The sequence below is a fragment of the Salvelinus sp. IW2-2015 genome, linkage group LG6.1 (genome assembly GCF_002910315.2).
Source record: "Salvelinus sp. IW2-2015 linkage group LG6.1, ASM291031v2, whole genome shotgun sequence".
NCBI lineage: Eukaryota > Metazoa > Chordata > Actinopteri > Salmoniformes > Salmonidae > Salvelinus > Salvelinus sp. IW2-2015.
In genome coordinates, this window is record NC_036845.1 from 9,873,777 (window position 1) to 9,896,218 (window position 22,442).

Genomic DNA, 22,442 nt, shown 5'->3' on the forward strand with positions numbered 1-22,442 from the left:
CAGGCACAGCTGGCAGCCTGGAGCCATGATGTATGGCTGCCCCCCGCAGTACTAGCAACGCAGGTAGGGGGCACACTAACGACCAATACTTACTAGTCCAGTGGTCAACAACCCGCTATAGGTACAAGACTACAAGTTGCCCATAGAGACAGATCTAGGATCAGCTTACCTTCCCCAAATCCTAACCTTTATCATTAGGGCGGGGAAACCCAAAACTGACCTCACATCAGTGTCGAGGGTAGAGGCTGATGGTGCCGACGGAGAAGGGCGACATCTTACGAGTTCCAACCCAACTTTGCTCAATAGTGACTTTTATCGCACACTTACACACACACTTTTACACACAATTTGCTGCTGCTACTCTTTATTTTACTCTTATTATTATCTAACCTGATAACTAGTCACTTTACCCTGCCTTCATGTACATATTTACCTCAAATAAGTCGTACCTTTAAACTGCATTGTTGGTTAAGGGCTCATAAGCAAGCATTTCACAGTAAAGTCTACACCAGTTGTATTCGGCGCATGTGATAAACAAAATTTGATTTAGATTTGATTTGAGTGTGAGATAGTGATTTGAGTTAAATTCACAGCTTGCAACTCAACCATGTTCCTGGAGGGCTACAAGAATTTAAGAGTGAACTGTGTAGGATTATGCTAGCTATGTTCTAATATTTGTTTTAGGGAATGGCTGATCTAAGACCAGTCCTACCAGTATATAACTTCCCACACATATAGTCAATGCTGTTGTTATCTCTGGCATTCCTGCTCTAACTGCTGGTGTTCTTATCAGTGCTGTTTTAGCTGGCCCTCTCCTACTCTCTTATTTGCTAATCTCTTCTGCTCCTAATTCACTGGGCATGGCAATGTTCTCTTTCCCCTCTCTCTGTCTATCCTTTATCTATCGTTCTTTTTTCCACCCATTTATCCAAGATGTTGGCAACAATTTAGAAATCTTATTTTATTTTTTATATAAAAAAAAWAAAAAAAATCACTAACCCTTCCACTCCTCCCCTGATTGGAGTAAACAAATTAACAAAAACAAATTAACAACAACACTTCTACTTCCAGCTTATACTATCAGGAATCAAGGTAAGACCCAGATGCAGACACGTCAAATTGACAATGGTTTAATATTTCAGACATATTTACAGACATATATACTTTTGTACATGTTTCCTCACCAGACATCACCGGCAACAACGTCACCTATGGGCACAAACCCACTGTCGCTGGACCAGACAGGACTGGCAAAAAGTGCTCTTCACTGACGAGTCGCGGTTTTGTCTCACCAGGCGTGATGGTCAGATTTGTGTTTATCGTCGAAGGAATGAGCGTTACTCTGGAGTGGGATTAATTTGGAGGTGGAGGGTCCATCATGGTCTGGGGCGGTGTGTCACAGCATCATCGGACTGAGCTTGTCGTTATTGCAGGCAATCTCAACGCTGTGCGTTACAGGGAAAACATCTTCCTCCCTCAAGTGGTACCCTTCCTGCAAGTTCATCCTGACATGACCCTCCAGCATGACAATGCCACCATACTGCTCATTCTGTGCATGATTTCCTGCAGGACAGGAATGTCAGTGTTCTGCAATGGCTAGCGAAGAGCCCGGATCTCATTCCCATTGAGCACGTCTGGGACCTGTTGGATCGGAGGGTGAGGGCTAGGGCCATTGTGAGGGCTAGGGCCCCCAGAAATGTCCGGGAACTTGCAGGTGCCTTGGTGGAAGAGTGGGGTAACATCTCACAGCAAGAACTGGCAAATCTGGTGCAGTCCATGAGGATGAGATGCACTGCAGTACTTAATGCAGCTGGTGGCCACAGCAGATACTGACTGTTACTTTTGATTTTGACCCCTCCTTTGTTCATTGACACATTATTCCATTTCTGTTAGTCACATGTCTGTGGAATCTTGGAACTGTTCAGATAATGTCTGTTATTGAATCGTTATGTTCATACAAATATTTACTCATGTAAAGTTTGCTGAAAATAAACGCAGTTGACAGTGAGAGGACATTTATTTTTTGCTTAGTTTACATACTATGTAAATGTTACGGACACAACTATTTTACAATAATTATCTTTTGTTTGTTTTTACTCCTGTCCTTCCGCTACCCTCGACCCTCCCATCTATTCAAGACCATCCAGTTTGATTTCTATTTCCTTATATTTGTACTGTGCTGTTAACAAAAGTTCTGAACCTATATACATTTTACGACACCGGCTACAATTTGGGGAGGGAGAGAGGACAGAGACAAACCAGAAGATAAGTCAGCCGCCAGCGAATAAAGCTGGTATCAACACAACGTACTCTCAAAAACAAGAAGAGGGTCAATCACTAAGCTACAGCCTCACACACTCTCACAAGCAGATGACTGACTGCTGCTTTCTCACTAGACTCTACTCCACTCCTCTCCTCTCCTATCTACTCAACTACTCTACTGTGACACTACCCTCTCCCCCAGTGTGAGTCTGGAGGTTTTTGACACAGAAGAGATGAGGCGGTACTCCTGGGGCCCTAGAGTGTCAGCAAGAGGGGGCGGGACACTCGCTGAGCCCCCATCACCTCCTATGGCCAGGACTGGGCTCCTGCTGTCCACTCACAGAGGAGGAGCGGGCTGCCAGACCCTGCTCTTCTTCCGTTTGAGGTGAGGCCTAGTCCAGACTGCTAGGATTGGAGCATCAGATGAATTATTGTGTGTGTGTGTGTGTGTGTGTGTGTGTGTGTGTGTGTGTGTGTGTGTGTGTGTGTGTGTTGTGAGATAAATATAAGTTGCTGACATGAATGAAATAAGTAATTATTTAGAATGAACACACACAGTCACATGCGCACGTCTCGTGCAAGCAGTGGCAGCACGTCTTGGGTTATTTTGTTGCAAATACACACAGCCACTCACTGATGCTCTTGTCTTTGTTTATTATGGAAAGAGCTTTTCATACACTCTCTTTCTCCCTCTGTCTTGCTCTCTCCCCTTTATCTCTCTCTCTCTGTCTCTCGCTCGCTCTTTCGCTCGCTCTCTCCCCTCTATCTCTGTCTCTCTCTATCTCTCTCTCTCTCTCTGACACACTGTGGCCCTTGTCTCTTGTCTGTGGTGTGTTAGGAGCAGTCGTCTCAGCTGCAGGGCTTCAGTGCCTCCGCTCCCTCCCTGTGTGCCAGTCCCAGTCTGCGCCAGCTACCCAAAGCCAACCTCCACCCTCCAACCCACGCACACACTCATACACACTCCCAGACACCTCACACACACACCCCTACACACACTCACAAAACCACCAGCATCATCATCATCAGCCTTGCCATCGCTCCTACTCAAACTCCAATTCCATCTCCCAACGCCACTACCAAGGTAGGACAGTAGGACTCTTCATTTGTGAGTGTGTGTGGGGACTCTCCTGTTTTGAAGGGCAGATATTAGTGTGTGTGTTCCTAGCTGTATGCAGCTATGCGGAAGCCTTCTTCCTGTGTTTGTTCTCACTGTGGGCTGCTGCTTCTGTCATTAGCCACGGAACAGAAAGCGCTGTGTTCTCAAGCTCTCCTATCTCCTCTCTCGCTCTCTTCATTTCACCTTTTGCATGTTCACTATTCATCCTTTCATTCCACAGCATCGGCAGAGATCGTTTTAATCACTCCTTGATGGTCGTTAATCAACTGTCTTCTGTTATTTCATCCTTGTCTGTCTTCATGCGTTTGTTAACTCTTGGTCTCAGCCATCGTTTGGATTAGCTGTGTTTGCCAAGAAGCTGCAGAGCAGAGAGAGGTTTGTCACTTATCAGGCGATGCACTTCAATCTATCTGGGATCTTAGGTGTATGTATGTATGTATGTATGTATGTATGTATGTATGTATGTATGTATGTATGTATGTATGTATGTATGTATGTATGTATGTATGTATGTATGTTGTATGTATGTTAATGTATGTATGTATGTATGTATGTATGTATGTATTGTATGTATGTATGTATGTATGTATTATGTATGTATGTATGTATGTATGTATGTATGTATGTATGTAGTATGTATGTAATGTATGTATGTATGTATGTATGTAATGTATGTATGTATGTATTATGTATGTATGTATGTATGTATGTATGTGTATGTATGTATGTATGTAATGTATGTATGTATGTATGTATGTATGTATGTATGTATGTATGTATGTATGTATGTATGTATGTATGTATGTATGTATGTATGTATGTATGTATGTATGTATGTATGTAATGTATGTATGTATGTATGTATGTAATGTATGTATGTATGTATGTATGTATGTATGTATGTATGTATGTATGTATGATGTATGGTTTTGCGATAATGGGATGACTAAGTTTGTTACCTCTTGTTTCTGCTTTCTGCCTCTCTTCCTCTCTGTATCTATCTGTCTTTCACTTTCACTCTCTGTCTTGTCTGTCTTGTCTGTCTTGTCTGTCTGTCTGTCTGTCTGTCTGTCTGTCTGTCTTGTCTGTCTTGTCTGTCTTGTCTTGTCTGTCTGTCTTGTCTGTCTTGTCTGTCTTGTCTTGTCTGTCTGTTTGTCTGTCTGTCTCAGAGTCTTCCCTGGGCTCTGTATTTGGGGGTTCCACACAGAGGTGAGTTGTGTGTCTCTCTCTCTCTCTTCTTGATGACCGTTGTTCACTCACAACCCTATAGAGCACATGATCTAATCTCATCTGTCACTGACTGCTTTTTGACACACATACCCATAGTAACACACCTTTTCCTCTAATCTAGGCTGAACGCAAACTCGTCCCGTCTTATGGAAGGATGTTTCTCTTCACCTCTTTCTCAGTGTGGATGCGGAGCTTGGTGAGCTGTGGGGGCAAGAAGAGAGGCAGCGGCTGGGCGAAGAGAGAGAGAGGCGGAGGGAGGAGAGAAGGACGGAGGGACTGAGGGGTGCTCCCCCCAGGGAGGAGAGGGGGGAGAAGACGGGAAGCCCTCTGGGACGCACCTTCAGCTTCCTGCGCAAGATGGCCGGCCAGCGCAAGGTGAGAGAGTGAGAGAGAGAGAGAGAGAGAGAGAGAGGAGAGTGTGGGTGTGTGTTTCAGAGTGTCTGTGTCTCTCTGTGGTTGTGGGTGCATGTGGATGTGACCCTGTCACAGCTGTCACTATGCAGTAGAGTACTTGAGTAGAGCGCATGACCGTATCTGAGGACAGAGAGTTGGAGTTTGGTAGTAGGCTAGCTTCCCCTGCAGTGTAGAGTCCCAGCAGTGACCCCCAGAGAGGAAGTGACAGTATCTGCTTTATTTAGATTCAGCTGTGAACCACCCCCGGTATCAGTTTTAACACAACCGAGGCAAGGCCCTCCAATTCAACACGTATGCTGTTTGCCAAGACTGTAACACAATGTTACAGCAATGATATATGTACAACAATGTTGTCAAAGCAGTGACCACAACAGTATTATTCATTATGTTGGGCGAGGCTCTCTCTCTTGTGCTGCTTAGATTATTGATGACGATATCTGGCTAGCTGAATTGCAACATGCTCTTGATTTCTGAAAGAACATTTTTAAGTGTTTGTACTAGTGGGGTGGCTGTGTGTGTATGTATGTGTGTGTGTGTCTTTTGTCATTACAACAATCTTTAAACAGCAGGGGGAGACTCTGTTCTGTGAGTTGGATATGAGACGTGATGAGTGAAGAGGAATAAGTAGCACTGTGGCCCTCAGCAGGATGATGTATGGCCAAGTTGATGATTTTGGCATTCCACACTTGAACTGAACTTGGGTACAGCTGGTGCTCTTGTATGTTTGTTATTTGTGTCCTACTAATCTCTCGTGGACAGACGGACGTATCATAACTAGTATCAAGAATCTGATGCAATTACGCAAAATTTTACTTCTGGGTTTCAGAGATTACTGTCCTACTAATAAGCCCGACCAAAGAGCAGTATGCACCATCACACTTTTTGGCAAATGTATATTTTCTTTTGACATGTAACACCCTCATATACGTAAAGTTGATGTATTATTCTCTGTATATTGTTTAATAATCAAAAAAACTAAAAACAAGGGAGACTAAAAAAATGCCCTACCAGCCCCTCCAGACTAAGTCCCTGATTTAAGACCCACTGGGTTGCCAGATTCCTCCGAGGTCCTTATCACGGGGGGTTGCCAGATTGTGCCCTCCATCTCAACTGATAAGAAATCCCACTGATGTCACAGGGGCGTGGCTGTGATTTTGATGATCAGCAGTTAATTTACGCGATGACATCATCGCCTCCAATGGCCTGTTAGAGACAGATAGTTGCTGGCCCTGTTTGACGGAGCTATTTCTGGTCTGTAACAACATCCAACGTCTGTGTGTGTGTGTGTGTGTGTGCGTGCGCGTGCGTGTGCGTGTGTGTGTGTGTGTGTGTGTGTGTGTGTGTGTGTGTGTGTGTGTGTGTGTGTGTGTGTGTGTGTGTGTGTGCCTGCCTGCGTGTGTGTGCCTGCCTGCGTGTGTGTGTGTGCCTGCTTATGTGTGGTGTGGTGTAACCAGGTATGTGAGGTTTGTCCACACCCTTGGTGCTGTATGTTTAGTGGCTACTGGACACCAGACCTTAAGACCGAGATGGACGGACAGACAGACAGAAAAGAGACAAATAAGAGAGAGTGAAAGAGAACAGTAGTCAAAAAGAGAGAGACTGAGCTCACTTCTCCAGACCTTCCCTCTCTACAGCAGTTATGAGCTCTCTCTGTCTCTCTCACTATAACACGTGACGTCTCAAGAAGTCAGCATGTGGAGGAGTCTACTCTGGAATGTGAATCAGTGTGCTTCTGCTGTGTGTCTACAGGACTGTCTGTATTCCTACTGACCTCAGTGTTATATAGAGCTGGCTGATCTGGCTCTATATGTTAGACAGAGACATCTGGTGGCTTTAGATTAAGCCCAGTACTCTCATAATGATAATATGTCATGTCTTTCAGACTGAAGGGAGCTGAGAACAGAACACATTACAAGATCACAAGTCTGTTATTCATATACTCTTAGAAAAAAGGGTTCTTCGACTGTCCCCATAGGAGAACCCTTTTTGGTTCAAGTTTAAACCCTATTTGGTTCAAGGTTGAACCCTATTTGGTTCAAGGTTGAACCCTTTTTGGTTCAAGGTTAAACTCTTTTTGGTTCAAGGTTAAACCCTTTTTGGTTCAAGGTTAAACCCTTTTTGGTTTCAGGTATAACACTTCTTTGGTTCCAGGTATAACCCTTTTGGGTTCTACGTAGAACCCTCTGTGGAAAGGGTTCTACCTGGAACAGAAAGGGCTCAAACCTTGAGCAAAAAGGGTTTAACCTTGAACCAAAAAGGGTTTAACCTTGAACCAAAAAAGGTCAAGGTTTTTTCTAAGAGTGTACCTTTACAAATGTGTCTTATACTACTCTGAACAAAAATGTAAACGCAACATGCAACAATTTCAAAGATTTTACTGAGTTACAGTTCATATAAGGAAATGGAAATCAATTAATTAGACCCTAATCTATGGATTTCACATGACATGGGTTGGCCTGGGAGGGCATAGGTCCCCACAAAAGGGCTTTATTACAGAAATAAATACTCCTCAGTTTCATCAGCTGTCCGGGTGGCTGGTCTCAGATGATCCCACAGGTGAAGAAGCCGGATGTGGGGGTCCTGGGCTGGCGTGGTTACAAGTGATCTGTGGTTGTGAGGCCGGTTGGACGTACTGCCAAATTGGAGGCGGCTTATGGTAGAGAAATGAACATTAAATTATCTGGCAACCGCTCTGGTGGACATTCCTGCAGTCAGCATGACAATTGCACGCTCCCTAAAAAACTTGAGACATCTGTGGCATTGTGTTGTGATAAAAATGCAAATTTTAGAGTGGCCTGTTATTGTCCCCAGTACAAGTTTCACCTATGTAATGATCATGCTGTTTAATCAGCTTCTTGATATGCCACACCTGTCAGGTGGATGGATTATCTTGGCAAAGGAGAAATTCTCACTAACAGGGATATAAATTAATTTGTGCACAAAATTTGAGAGAAATACGCTTTTGTGCGTATGGAACATTTCTGGGATCTTTTATTTCAGCTAATGAAACATGGGAACAATACTTTACATGTTGAGTTTCTATTTTTGTTCAGTATATGTTGAGTAGTTGAGTAGGAGGAAGTTATGTCTGTAGATAGACACGACCCTCGCTTAAGAGCAAACACATCTGGACAACATGTGTCATGGTTTTGTTGGTGTGTGTTCACTGTGTCCCAGAGGAAGTGTGTGTGCTCAGCATCATTTATTGGGGTTGTGTGTGTCACTATGTTTAACAGCGAATGTACTTAACAGTTTTGTGTACAATTAAAAAAAAAATGTATTTGTATTTAATAGCTCTTAACCAAAGTCACTATTTTCCCTTCAATCCCTCATTCCTCCTCTCTTTTCCCCGCTTTCTCTCTCCATTAGCTCAATCTCTCTCTCTTTCCCAGCTGGGCAGTTACTGCTTCGGGTGGCAGGATTGCATCAGCAAGCCGGCTTTTCTCCTCCACGATCCCTCTCTCCCCAGCCCCCTCTCTCTCTCCATCACTCCACCCCCACTCCTCCGTTCATATGTCTCAATCCCACCCCATTTTCCTCCCTTGCGCTCAATGCCTCCCCTTCTCTGCGTATTCTCTCTTTCTCTTGCACCCCTTTCTGCTATTCTTCTCTGCCGTCCCTTCTACAGTCCCCTCTCCATTTCTCTCCCTTTGCTTTTCTCTTCACCCTTTCATATATCCCCTTCTTCCTCCATCTTTCCATCATTTCTATTCTCCCTCTCCCTCCTATCTACAGTGTCTGATAATCTCTCTCCGCTTCCTCTCTTCACCACTCTTTATCCCCCCTTCTACCTCCCTCTTTCCACCTCTCGCTCTCTTTTCCACTTATATCTGCCCTATTCCAAATGTCCATTCTGAGGTAGTAGGAGTTTAAACAAACTGAGGCAGGCAGAACAGCGGATATGAAACTCATAAAGAAGCCTGCGGAGGGCCAGAGAATATTAGCCAAGCAAATATACACTGCCTGATTAAAGCTGCCCACGTCTCTCACCACATCCTTTACATATCGTCCAATATCCTATCATACCAACATGTTCACTACTAACTGCTCTTAGTCTCTCTCCTCTGTCCATTCCCCATCGTCACTCTCTTTATCTCTCGCTGTCTTTGTTTTTCCATTCATCATATCGGAAACTCTTATGCGAAGGGTCATGTTATAGATGCTTATAATTGTTTATGAGGACTCTTTCGCTAAATGACGTGCTCCTCTTTTCTGTTTTGAAAGGGAATACTGTTGCCCTCTTATCACACTGTTACACATTTTCTCATTCTCTAACACACACACACACACACTCTTTCTCTCACTCACTCCGTATTGTGAGGCGTTGTTGTCTCCCTCACAATAACTCTTCAGAGGGTTAGTGTGTGACAGTGTCACTTAGTGACTTGTGTGATGTTGGGTGACTATGCTCAATAGAAGTATTGTACTGGTTCCAACACCTGTGTGTTATATCATACCACCCAAGTGCCGCCAGGCATCGCACGCACACGCTCACACACACGCACGCATGCATGCAGTCTCACACACACACGCACGCATGTACACACACGTGTGTGTGTGTGTTTGACCATGTCGGAAGGCAATTGGTATCAGATGAGGACTCATGAAGAGAAGATGACGACCTGAGAAAGACGGAGGAGGAGCTGGAGAGGATGACAGTGGAGAAGGAAGGATGCAGATAGCCCTCAACTGAACCAGAGAGGAGGAAGAAAGAGAAACAGAGAGTGATAGTGCATAGAACATGCTCAGAGAGGTGGAGACGGGGAACGTCCAGTAAAGTAGAAATTGTGTTGAAAGCAGAGAGACTGAAAACGAGTGGGAGGATGAAGAGGCAAGGTCACACAGGCACAGTCCTGTTAGAGAGAATGAATGGTGTGATATTGCAGTTTGGAGGACCGAGTTGTACAGAGGTACATTGGCTGTGGGTGCATGGTTGGGCGTTTTCCTCTCTCATTGCTCTCTAAATGTAGCCCCGGGCCACTCCTTATTTTAACCTCCCCTTCTCCCTCTTTTCCTTCTCTCCATCGTAACATGCCATCTCTATCCCTTTACTATTCTTCTCTTTTCCTTGTTATATTCCCAAATACATTCACCTTTACTTTTTCCAGTCCACATTTTGCCTTCAAGGCATCACCTCCCAACAGATGGTACCTCTCCCATGCATTGCCCAAATGGGAGGTTTTCATAATTATGTTTTTGCCACGTCAACAGGCAAACTCACATTATGTGGCTCAAGTAGCACAGCTTAATAATTGAGGTTTCAAACAACTATAATCTGAAATGTGCTGTAAATGTACAGTAATACATAGGGGGCAACCATAGACTGTTCAGGGGCACAACTCATTTAGCGAACCCCTAAATATGAAGCCTAGGTTTACACTCCCAGCAACCTTCACCTCTAGAGGTGTGGTTCAAAAAAATATAGCCACAATCTCATTATTGGCTTTTGATTACGTCTCTTTACCCAGTAGGCGGGTTAAGTACTCAATACTCATCTGTGGTTGGTGAAAAGAATGAAAGGGGATGTTTTGATCTGAATAGCTCCGCATTGAGGCGCGGCTTAAAAATGTTCGCTCCTCCTTCTGAGTGCCGAGTCCGAATTTCCTGCATGAGAAACTGTTCAGTTGTTCGTCGAGGCCCGTACTCAGACATATGGAGAAAAGTTAACGGATTCGCCTTCCATGCGCAATTATCTGACGCCGCCTGTTCCACTGGAAATGTTAAACTGGGATTTTATCTTCGTTTAAGAAAACATTATAATAAAGTGAAAGAGAAGGATTGGAGATCACCTTTGATTTAAATTGAGGATCATTCTCTGTTGATCCCGTCCTCGTTATGTCCCGTGTCACTGAACCGCTGCCAAAAACGCGTCAAGAGAGAATGAAAGAAATCAATTTACGGGTGAGTATGAATAGTCATATGGATATATAACTGTTCAATAAAGTATTCAATAGAATAGATAATACATTTGCATTTTCAATAACAAATTGTTAAAATGTAGTAGGCCACTAGTAGCCTATATCAATAGTTCTGTAACATGGGTTATTCCAACATTATAGTAGCCTACATGTGTCTATTATATAAATAGATAATGATGATGTCTTTACAGTAAAATACAGCACTGACTTGGAAATCCCCCATTGACTTATTCCGGGTATACCAAGATGAGTGGGGGAAACGAGGGGGCTCCCTTGGACTCCTGCTTTGTATGGTGGCAACTGGCAATGTAATGAAACAACCTTTTAATAATGATTTAGACTACTATTAAGGCTAGTGATTTTGTCTACTTTGTCAATGTTTGCCCCGCCCGTTGCATATCATAGAAAACCATATCGCTTGGCAAAAGGGTTGCATAGTGCGGCACAGTAGCCAAAGCTTGAGACCCCCGAACACGTTGTCGGTGATAGACGAAATAGTTTGGGGGAGGGGGGAAAAACCGCAAGTGTGTGTGTCATTGGTCTAGTCGTGGACTATACGGAATATTACGGATCAATAATATGTCGAACTGTAATTGCAAAATTATGCAGTTACGCTATTAGACACATGACACGTATTCAAAAATGAATATTGTGCAACTGTTTTCTGAGAGATACCGTTGCAAATGCTCTATAACGGTATACGTCAAAGAGATGCCTATTCTTATAATCATTGTATTTGTTATAACGTCTCCCGGGCTCTGTTGTCTGTCTTCGCCATGGGATTTGGTTGCTGCAGCATGATGATAAGGATACATTGTTTCTGTTTCTCAGTAATTGTATCAAGCACTCTGAAAGTGACAAGGGTTGGACTATAGCACAGTTGTGGATGTGTGTTGCCACATATGCTGCGGAGTACTAGGTCAGATACTGACATATCCAAATTTCCATAATACAAGTATGTTTATTGAATCTTTACCATGGCTGTAGTCAAAAGGTAGTTTCTCAAATAGCACCTTTTTTTCCTAAGAGTATTTCTAGAACCTAAAAGGGTTATTTGGCTGTCCCCATAGGAGAACCCTTTGAAGAACCATTTTTTGTTCCAGGTAAAACTCGTTTGGTTCCAGGTAGAACCCTTTTGAGTTCCATGTAGAACCCTTTCCACAGAGGGGACAGCCGAAGAACCCTTTTGGAACTCTTTTTTTTCTAAGAGTGTATGGTATGGCTAAAAGATCAGAAGGTTGAATGTGTTTGTGTTAGTTTACAAATCACTTCTTGTCTTGTGTATCTGAGATCTACTAAACAAGTGTGGTCATGTTGTTTACTGTCCCTTCACACCTGTTCAAATCAGAAACATTTCTACAAGTTTAGCATCCGTTTAGTCCATGTCATCTGTTCACTTCCCTTACCCAGCCTTCTCTTCTGCACCACATTGGATCCAGATCTGGATCAGGTCTTTGCTTTAACAAAGTCCTCTGAGTATCATTTTAATGCATGAAATATTTTGGCTATATTTTATAGTCTTAGAACATGGCAATAGTACAYAWMCYRYMCMCCCCCCCTTGTGTTCCTGGTTTGTGACAGGTTATACAGGTGTAATATGATCCTCTTGCTTTATGCCTATCATTATTGCAGCAGTTTTAATTCATCATCTTACTGCTTCCTGATCAGAAGGTAAAATGTGTGTATGTGTGCATGCACATGTATCTATATATATGTGTGTGTGTGTGTGTACAGCGAATGTGTGCTACTATCTCTGTGTACTGTGAGGTTGGTTTGTGTGTATTCTATGATACCTTATCTCACTGCTTTGTGTGTGGTTGAAGTCAGAGCTCAAATGTTTACATGGAAGTGTACAGTTCCTATGGAAACACAAGTGTCAATGTAGTTCTGTCTTGCGTAGCCTGTTTGGTTAACCTTTAATGGAGAAGGTTTTGTTAGAGCAGGATAGTGGAAAAAGTACAGCTGTTGTGAGCATAGATTGTAAGACCCAGCCAAGTAGTCAGAAGTCCAAATGTAGAAAAACATATTCACCAATGGCAACATTACTAACGAAAATTCCAGTGTGTGTGTGTCATTATGTTGAGGGGAAATGTTAGTGGTTGATGCCCACTGAGTCAGAGAGGTTAGAGTGTGGGATTTCTGTGTGTGCATGCGTACGTATTTGTTTGAATGTGAACATGTGTGTGTGTGTGTGTTCTTCGTCTGACTGTGGGATTTCAGCCTTTTGGCCAAAGCTAATTTAGCATCCCAGTGTCGTGACCCCCACCCCCACTAGAACAAGCAGACCCAAACACACATGCCAGCAGATGTGACTGGTGGAAAGGCATGAGGGCTGGCATGCATAGTCACACGGAGCCACATGCCAATACAAACTCCTAGAGCCAGACAGTCACATATGAAATACYCCAGGGCTCAATGTCTACACATACACAGACAAATGCGCATGCACACACTTCTGGACTGTGTGTATGTGTGAGAGAAATAGATTTGGCATTGGCATACATTCAGATCAGCCAGAAATCCCATGTTTCATGCATTTCACAACCCAACCCTTTCTTTTCTCTTGGGGGTTCCATTGCTGTTCATTGGACCCTATGCACCCCAGCAAAGTTGCACATCATTGGGTAGAATGTGGGGCAGGACAGAGCAGGGATTGTGATATATACAGCCCTGGGGGAAGATGAGAGGAAGAGAGCGGGAGTGAGAGAGGGTTTGAGTAAAATAGATGGAATGAGAGGGAGAATCGGAGAGGTTGGGAAGGGATAGCGGACGATAGAGAAAGATATTGTGCATGTGTGAGAAAGAGGAAGGAAGCTCTCTTGTCAGTTGTCACAGGGTCTCCATTGTACCAGTTGGGGAATGGCTCTGACTAGTGGGATTTTCCCACATTATCTCTCCCTCATTGCTGTGCCAATAACTCACTGCACACCTAAGTTGCTTTAGATATATTCTATATATTTAGGGCTTTCTTATTGCCGAATCATATATCAGAGTTTTACATCTGCCTGGAAGACTAATATTATGAGATAGTAGTTGACGTAGGCTGAAAGTGTCTGGGTGAGTCAGAAAGACAGGAGGTGAGTCAGTCCTTGCCGTATATATCTGTTTGAGACAGGCGAGGATTGTCTGTGTGATCAGCCTGTTGTATTCTCATTATGTGCTCCAGTGGTCAGTGCCTCCAGGAACAATAGCTAGGAGTCTAAATTGAAGACCTACACTCTTAGCATTGCACGCATGCACGCACACACTCCAGTTGTCAGACTGACCCAGTGCGCTCTGTCCTTAAACCCAAGGCCATAAGCTCCGTAATCTTAAAGAAGCCTTTCCCTGATCATGTGACCTCAGAAACCTGCAATCTGACCCCCCCTCTCCACTCCCCCCGGTCTGCCAATATGACTTATGACCTGTAACCAGAGGTGGGACCAAGTCATTGTTTTACAAGTCACAAGTAAGTCTCAAGTCTTAGCACTCAAGTCACAAGTCAAGACCGTCAAGTATCAAGTCAAGTATCAAGTCCTAAACTTTGAGTTTCGAATCCTAAACAAGTCATAATGTGCTCTTCACCAAATGTAATACCATTTCATATTTTTAACAAGAGTAATAGTTAGTATATTACATTTACGCAAATCATGAATGCTTTTAAAAATATCTCTATATTTATTACTTTCCAAATAAACGTTATATTTCCATTGAAATACATGGGTAGCCATGAGAAAGACCCCCCCCCATATAGTGATTGACTATCGAGGATCGCTATGGGGCGCAATCGGGCGATGTAGGCTTGTACACAATCGCCCAACCTTGTTTTAGGAACAGCAGTAACATCAGGCAGGATTTAGGCTACCAACTGCCTAGCCAGCTGTAATTCAATCTTGGGCGCAATGATCACGTTCCCACACTGACTGACTGTGTGGAGGCTCATTGATTTAACGTTACGCTAGCCTACATGATACACTAGTAAAGTAATAAAATATATAGCTGTCGGCTATATTGGCCAAGACTTACCGTTCTTTGTGCAGTTTCAAATGTCGAACAAAGTTGGAAATTGTCGCGCCTCCGTCTGTAATTTTCTTCCCGCATGTTTTGCAAGTTGCAATCCGTTTTTTTGTTGATACAGCATCGTCTTTATATCTGAAAATAATAATTTTGGGTATCATCTTTCCAAGGGCTCCATCTGAATTCACCTGCCGACGTTCCTCTGCACTGAAACGCGCAACTTTTTCTCAGCTGGCACAATTTGATTGACTGCTGTCCGATTCAAACTATAATCTGTTAAATGAAGAGTTGATGCGCTGCACACTTTTTTTAATAACATCATTTTTAATATTTGGGCTTGGGGAGGGTATCAAGTTAGTTTGAGCCAAAAGGCTCAAGTCCAAGTCAAGTCACGAGTCATTGGTGTCAAAGTCGAGTTGCAAGCCATCATATTTGTGACTCGAGTCCACACCTCTGCCTGTAACCATTCCTTTTTCAGATCTGCAACCCAATGAGAGGAGAAAGACGGAGACCATTGAATCACAATGGATAGAACATTTTAAAAAATTAAGGAGTTGATGAGACATTCTTTTGTTACAGGAAATCAAGTCTGACATTTTAAAGTAGAAAGCACTAACTTCAAAAGCCTTTTTCAACCTCAAATACACTACAAGTTTGGATTTCCTGTTGTGCAGGAAAATTCTCAGCAACAAAAGAATGATCAAATTAAGATCCCACATCTGTATGTGACATGCTGAAAGACAACAATACAAGTGTGGAAGCAAGTGACCGGATGTCATTATGTACTCTTAAAACCAAAAATATATAAAATATTATGTTTTACCTAGTCAAAGCGGCATGTAGCCTTCCAACTTGTTATTCATTTAGGTTAAATGGTGACCTGTTGGTTCCATTCATGGTATTTTATATGGGCCCAGTCCTAGATCAGCTTCTGTTTCAGACAGTGCCATAGAGAGGCCATTCTTCAGTGCAGACTCATAAAGTGGACATGCATCATATGTCTGCAGGCACAGTAATAAGGAGTGCCCAGTTAATGGGCCTGAACCGCTCGGTCATGTGACAAAACAGACCATACACTGTACAACATACATGCACGCACACAAACACTTGTGTTCATGGGTTACTACTACACATGAAAAGTTCTTCCCATGAGGCTAAGGTCTGTTTTAACACTTAAAAGTGTGCCCACACACACACACTTTAACACAATCACACACACATGGACACACCATCTCACCTTCTGTCGACAGATCTCACACACACACACACACACACACACACACACACACACACACACACACACACACACACACACACACACACACACTGTCATTGTGGTCACCAGTGTGTGACTGCACCTGTGTAAACAGTGTTGCTTTAGGGGGCTGTTCTCACAGTCAGCCTGGTAACGGACAATGGGTTCACCTCACAGCAGCTGACTAGACTGGTAGGGGAATGGACCAATCACATGGGCAGGGAGGAGAGAGTGAGAGAGCAGGAAAGAAGGAGGACTAGAGATTGAGGAAGAGGAGAGCGACAGGTTTGGCTGGCTACTCAGCCACATAGCTCCAGCCAAATGCCATGCCCCCACTAACGTTTCTTCTCCACGGTCATAGAGCAGTGGAAGACTTCAGTTTGAGTTGTCAGGATAGCGAGTGATTACGAAGGAGGACAAAAGAGAGGGAGGAAAGAAAACATTTAGGAGAAATAAGGATAGGTGGAGGGGCACTTAGTAGTCTGTAGGTAAAGTACTTTGTATAGGGGGTTTGGGTGTTGCAATAGCTAGCATTCTATTACAGATGTTTTCTTTGGAGCCTTAGCATTGCCGTTGTGAAACCCCCACTAGAGGTGACTGAGTGGGGGTCAGGGGTGGAACCCAAACTAACTAAAGCCAGAGTCACAGGAAGTGAACTCATCAGAGAGCTTCTTAAAACAAACAACACCCTGTGTGAACCTGATGACCAGTCAATAGCCCCAGTTCCCCCCTCACACTCCCCCTGAGTGGCTGCTACTGGGTTGAGTCTGCTACAGTAATTACCCAACAGACTGAAATACTGTAGCTTCATCACATTATCCTGGCTTTCATAAGCACTGATCTGAATAGAAGGATTACTAGTGAAAACCTATCTAGTCGTACCTATCAGGGGAAAATACACAAAAAGAGACTATAAATTAGGGCTGGAGTCAAATATTGATATAACTTTGTCCAAAATGTATATTGCAATATGTAACTACATAGATTTTCCCCCCCGATCACTAATATAAATTAATATTAGCACATAGCCCGTGATGGCTCTCTCTGGCCATGCTGAAATGACTGTCTGGGCATAGATAGTTATCACAGCTGGAGCTGAAAGGACCTGGCCTACCATCTGAGCTCGGTTTCCTCTCTCCTCCGTCCTCATCACAGACGGACAAAAAGGCACTCTTCTATCAGGGATCATCATTTTGAATTGAAGATGTGCACTAAACTGGAATATACTTCAGTGAAAACAGTAGTAACCCTAAATACCCAGATACCTCTGTTTAGTAGGCTAACAAAGACCAAGAGCATTCCATTTTATGTTTTGTCCTGCTGTCACCGACAACAACGAGACAGCCTATAGGGAGGAGGTCAGAGACCTGGTCGTGTGGTGCCAGGACAACAACCTCTCACTCAACGTGATCAAGACTAAGGAGATGATTGTGGCCTACAGGAAAAATAGGACCCATTCTCATCGACAGTGCTGCAGTGGAGCAGGTTGAGAGCTTCAAGTTCCTTGGTGTCCACATCACCAACAAACGAACATGGTCTAAGCACACCAAGACAGTCGAGAAGAGGGCACGACAAAACCTATTCCCCCTCAGGAGACTGAAAAGATTTGGCATGGGTCCTCAGATCCTCAAAAGGTTCTACAGCTGCACCATCGAGAGCATCCTGACTGATTGCATCACTGCCTGGTATGGCAACTGCTCGGCTTCCGACCGCAAGGTACTACAGAGGGTAGTGCGAACTGCCCAGTACATCACTGGCCTCCTGCCATCCAGGACCTCTATACCAGGCTGTGTCAGGGGAAGGCCCTAAAAATTGTCAAAGACTCCAGACACCTTAGTCATAGACTGTTCTCTCTGCTACCGTACGGCAAGCGGTACCAGAGTGCCAAGTCTAGGTCCAAGAGGCTTCTACCCCCAAGCCATAAGACTCCTGAACATCTAATCAAATGACTACCCAGACTATTTGCATTGCCCCCCATCCCCCTCTTTTACACCGCTGCTACTCTCTGTTGTTATCTATGCATAGTCACTTTAATAACTCTACCTACATGTACATATTACCTCAACTGCCCCCGCACATTGACTCTGTACCAGTACACCCCCTGTATATAAGCTCAGTAAAAAAAGAACCGTCCTTTCACTGTCAACTGCGTTTATTTTCAGCAAACTTAACATGTGTAAATATTTGTATGAACATAACAAGATTCAACAACTGAGACACAAACTGAAACACAAACTTCCACAGACATGTGACTAACAGAAATGGAATAATGTGTCCCTGAACAAAGAGGGGGTCAAAATCAAAGTAACAGTCAGTATCTGGTGTGGCCACCAGCTGCATTAAGTACTGCAGTGCATCTCCTCCTCATGGACTGCACCAGATTTGCCAGTTCTTGCTGTGAGATGTTACCACACTCTTCCACCAAGGCACCTACAAGTTCCCGGACATTTCTGGGGGGAATGGCCCTAGCCCTCACCCTCCGATCCAACAGGTCCCAGACGTGCTCAATGGGAATGAGATCCGGGCTCTTCGCTAGCCATTGCAGAACACTGACATTCCTGTCTTGCAGGAAATCACGCACACAATGAGCAGTATGGCTGGTGGCATTGTCATGCTGGAGGGTCATGTCAGAATGAACTTGCAGGAAGGGTACCACATGAGGGAGGAGGATGTCTTCCCTGTAACGCACAGCGTTGAGATTGCCTGCAATGACAAGCTCAGTCCGATGATGCTTTGACACACCGCCCCAGACCATGACGGACCCTCCACCTCCAAATTGATCCCACTCCAGAGTATAGGCCTCAGTGTAACGCTCATTCCTTCGGCGATAAATGTGAATCCGACCATCACCCCTGGTGAGACAAAACCACAACTCGTCAGCGAAGAGCACTTTTTGCCAGTCCTGTCTGGTCCAGAGACGGTGGGTTTGTGCCCATAGATGACGTTGTTGCCGGTGATGTCTGGTGAGGACCAGCCTTACAACAGGCCTAGAAGCCCTCAGCCCAGCCTCTCTCAGCCCATTGCAGACAGTCTGAGCACCGATGGAGGGATTGTGCGTTCCTGGTGTATCTCGGGCAGTTGTTGCCATCCTGTACCTGTCCCGCAGGTGTGATGTTCGGATGTACCGATCCTGTGCAGGTGTTGTTACACGTGGTCTGCCACTGCGAGGACGATCAGCTGTCCGTCCTGTCTCCCTGTAGCGCTGTCTTAGGCGTCTCACAGTACGGACATTGGCCACATCTGCAGTCCTCATGCCTCCTTGCAGCATGCCTAAGGCACGTTCACGCAGATGAGCAGGGACCCTAGGCATCTTTCTTTTGGTGTTTTTCAGAGTTAGTAGAAAGGCCTCTTTAGTGTCCTAAGTTTTCATAACTGACCTTTAATTGCCTACCGTCTGTAAGTTGTTAGTGTCTTAACGACCATTTTACAGGTACATGTTCATTAATTGTTTATGGTTCATTGAACAGGCATGTGAAACAGTGTTTAAACCCTTTACAATGAAGATTGGTGAAGTTATTTGGATTTTTATGAATTATCTTTGAAAGACATGGTCCCGAAGGGAGTTTAGTCTCGCTATTGTTATTTTACTGCTGCTCTTTAATTACTTGTTACTTTTATTTCTTATTTTTATCAATTTTTTTAACTGCATTGTTGGTTAGGGGTTTGTAAGTAAGCATTTCACTGTAAGGTCTACATCTGTTGTATTCGGTGCATGTGACTAAGAACATTTGATTTGATTTAGTTGATAGTTAGCAAAAGAAAATAAGGATGAAATATGTTTATTGATTACGAAAAACAGATTTCCCCTGATGAAGATGCCTCTGTTATTTTATGTTGTCGTGGTGGAAATAGTTGTAACCATAAAACACTGGTATGTGGGCTCCTACTGTGCAATAACTCTCTCTCTACTGTTTATGTGTGCCGTACCTTTTGTAAGGAATTGTTCCATAAGTCAGTTTGTGCGTGTGTATAATATGTGTGTGTACAGATGTAGTATCTTAATTTGAGCCAGTTTGGTACAGCAGGAAAATAATCCTTCAACAACAGGAAATGTTAATTATTATGTAGATTATAATGAATGGACATTTTTGTAGCGGTTATGTTTTTCGCAACGGGATAATCAAGTCTGAAATTACTCAATGGAAATTACAAACTTCAGAAGCCTTTTAAACCTCAAATACATTTCAAGTTTAAAATGTTGTGAATTGCAGGAAAGTTCTCCTGCAACAGGGTGATCAAATTATGATCCTACATGTGGGTGTGGGTGTGTAGCTGTACTCGTTATTAATGAATGTGCCCTTGGGACAGTCAGGCGCTAACTAGGGGGCAGACATTAATTTTCCCACAGAAGTGTGTGGGTGTGTGGGCTCGCCTCACATCATCAAGGTCATAGTGTACTAAGCCTCATGATGGATGCCACCTGTCTCTGATACAGATGTAGGATCTTTATTTGATCAATCTTTTGTTGCTGCGAGTTTTACTGCACTGCAGGAAATGCAAACTTGTAGGTTATTCAAGCTTGAAAAAGGCTTGATTTGCCCTTCTAAAAAATATATCAAACCCCGCAAAATATTTCCATGAATTATAATCCACATTATAATTCACATTTCCTATTAATGCAGGATTATTTACCTGGTGTAGCAAACTGGCTCAAATTAAGATCCTACATCTATAGTCTCCTCACCCACAGGAACATGCAAAGGATGGACACGTTCACGCTATTATAATGACCACCTTCCCCCGCGACAACACACATACAGCACAAAAATACTATAGCCATACCTCCCCTTTGCTGCCACACAAACGCACACCCATATGCATGCACGTACTGAATGCACACACATACACACTAAGATGAGAACTATGGATCCACACACTCAATGTATTTTTCCGATACATTTAGTAACCCTTAGGATAGAGTTCTAAACACATCCAGTAGTTCTCTTCCCCAGTGTCTCCAGTTTCTCCATCTCTCTTTGTGTTCTTTGTCTGCTCTCTATTTCTTTGTTCCTCCATCAATACACGCTGAAATCCAGTTACCTGCTAGGCTCTCTCGCTGTGTCAGGTATTCTCTTCTCCTCTTTTGTTTCCTCGCCACATCACGCTCTATCTCTCTACCTCTCTCTGGGGTTCTCTCTCTTCCCCCTGTATCCGTTTCTCCATCTGTCTGCCTTTTCTCCCCCCCCCCTTCATCGCAGACCCATTTTATTTCTTGCTTAGGTCTCTCTTTTTCTCCCTCACTCGTTTAAGCCTCCTGCTTTCGTGGGTCTTCCCCTCCAGGCCTCTCCCTCTTTCCTAGGTATCTCGGTTTCATTCTCTCTCTCCCTCTTACTCTCTCTGTTAGTTATCCTCCATCTCCTCTTAGGACATATATTTGTCTAGACAGTGTATACCTTCATAACTTCACTCCTTTTTGTTGGGTTTAGGCAGACTCTCCATGCTGCTCCTTGCTACTGATGATCTTGTCAAGCTGCTACACTTCATAGTGTAGCTATTCCATCACTCTTTTTACTGTCACTCATACGTGCTATGGGGATTGGTGACTGTGCTTGTTCACAAAGATCTTTCTGAGGATATTTAATTAACCATTAGATATCATTTTTTGTCACTCTATGCTGCTGATGTCATCGGAAATGAGAGAGACAACAGACAAGCTCATTGTTATGGCACATTAACCAGGGCTCCGTCTCTCTGCTACAGGGGACAGTAGCAAGCACACTCTCTCCCATAATAAGACCCCCCCCCTTTTTCCTCCTCTCCTAGAACAGAGGGACTGACCCTCTTCACGCATGACACAGGGTTAACTTGAAGGAGATCCTGGGCTGCCGCAGACCGATTGTGTAGCAAGCAAAGGCAAAAGGGCTTTGTTCTCCCAGTGTATGTCCATGTGCTGACTACCACTAACTCTGTAGTCAGGGCAGTCCGCTTTCCTGTGATGTCGCAATACACACAGGACAGCCCTTCCTGCCTGACACACCTTGGTTTAGTTGGCTCAACTCGAATAAAGGCAGACTGCACAATGGTTTTTGATCGTTTACATATGTAATTTCAGGAACATAATCTCATTGGGGACCACTGGCATATGTCCCTGTAAATTTCAACCTATATCAATAGCGTCATGTTTACATTTGTTTTCAGATTCAACTTAAGTTTCTGTATGCATGTCATTCTAGTGTGATATTCTGTGAATTTGCTGTATGTGTTTCTGTTCCTTTGTGCACTAATGACTTCCTATCTCATTAGTTAGTGA

The 22,442-nt window shown here is 43.7% G+C and overlaps 1 protein-coding gene across 3 annotated transcripts in view; it reads left to right on the plus strand.

Annotated features, from left to right (window-relative positions):
- The window catches only part of LOC111965032 (rho guanine nucleotide exchange factor 2), a 47,467-nt gene continuing 25,025 nt past the window's right edge, over nt 1-22,442 (plus strand). The window contains exons 1-4 of one of the 3 annotated variants that reach the window (XM_023988978.2): nt 1-63; nt 2,465-2,647; nt 3,101-3,343; nt 4,789-4,984. In XM_023988978.2, the coding sequence (XP_023844746.2) occupies nt 2,496-2,647; nt 3,101-3,343; nt 4,789-4,984 (591 nt within the window). In that variant the 5' untranslated portion in view covers nt 1-63; nt 2,465-2,495. Of the gene's footprint in view, nt 64-2,464; nt 2,648-3,100; nt 3,344-3,426; nt 3,755-4,730; nt 4,985-10,643; nt 10,743-10,823; nt 10,925-22,442 lie in introns of those variants that run through there. The other 2 variants (XM_023988975.2, XM_023988973.2) reach the window with 2 other exon arrangements.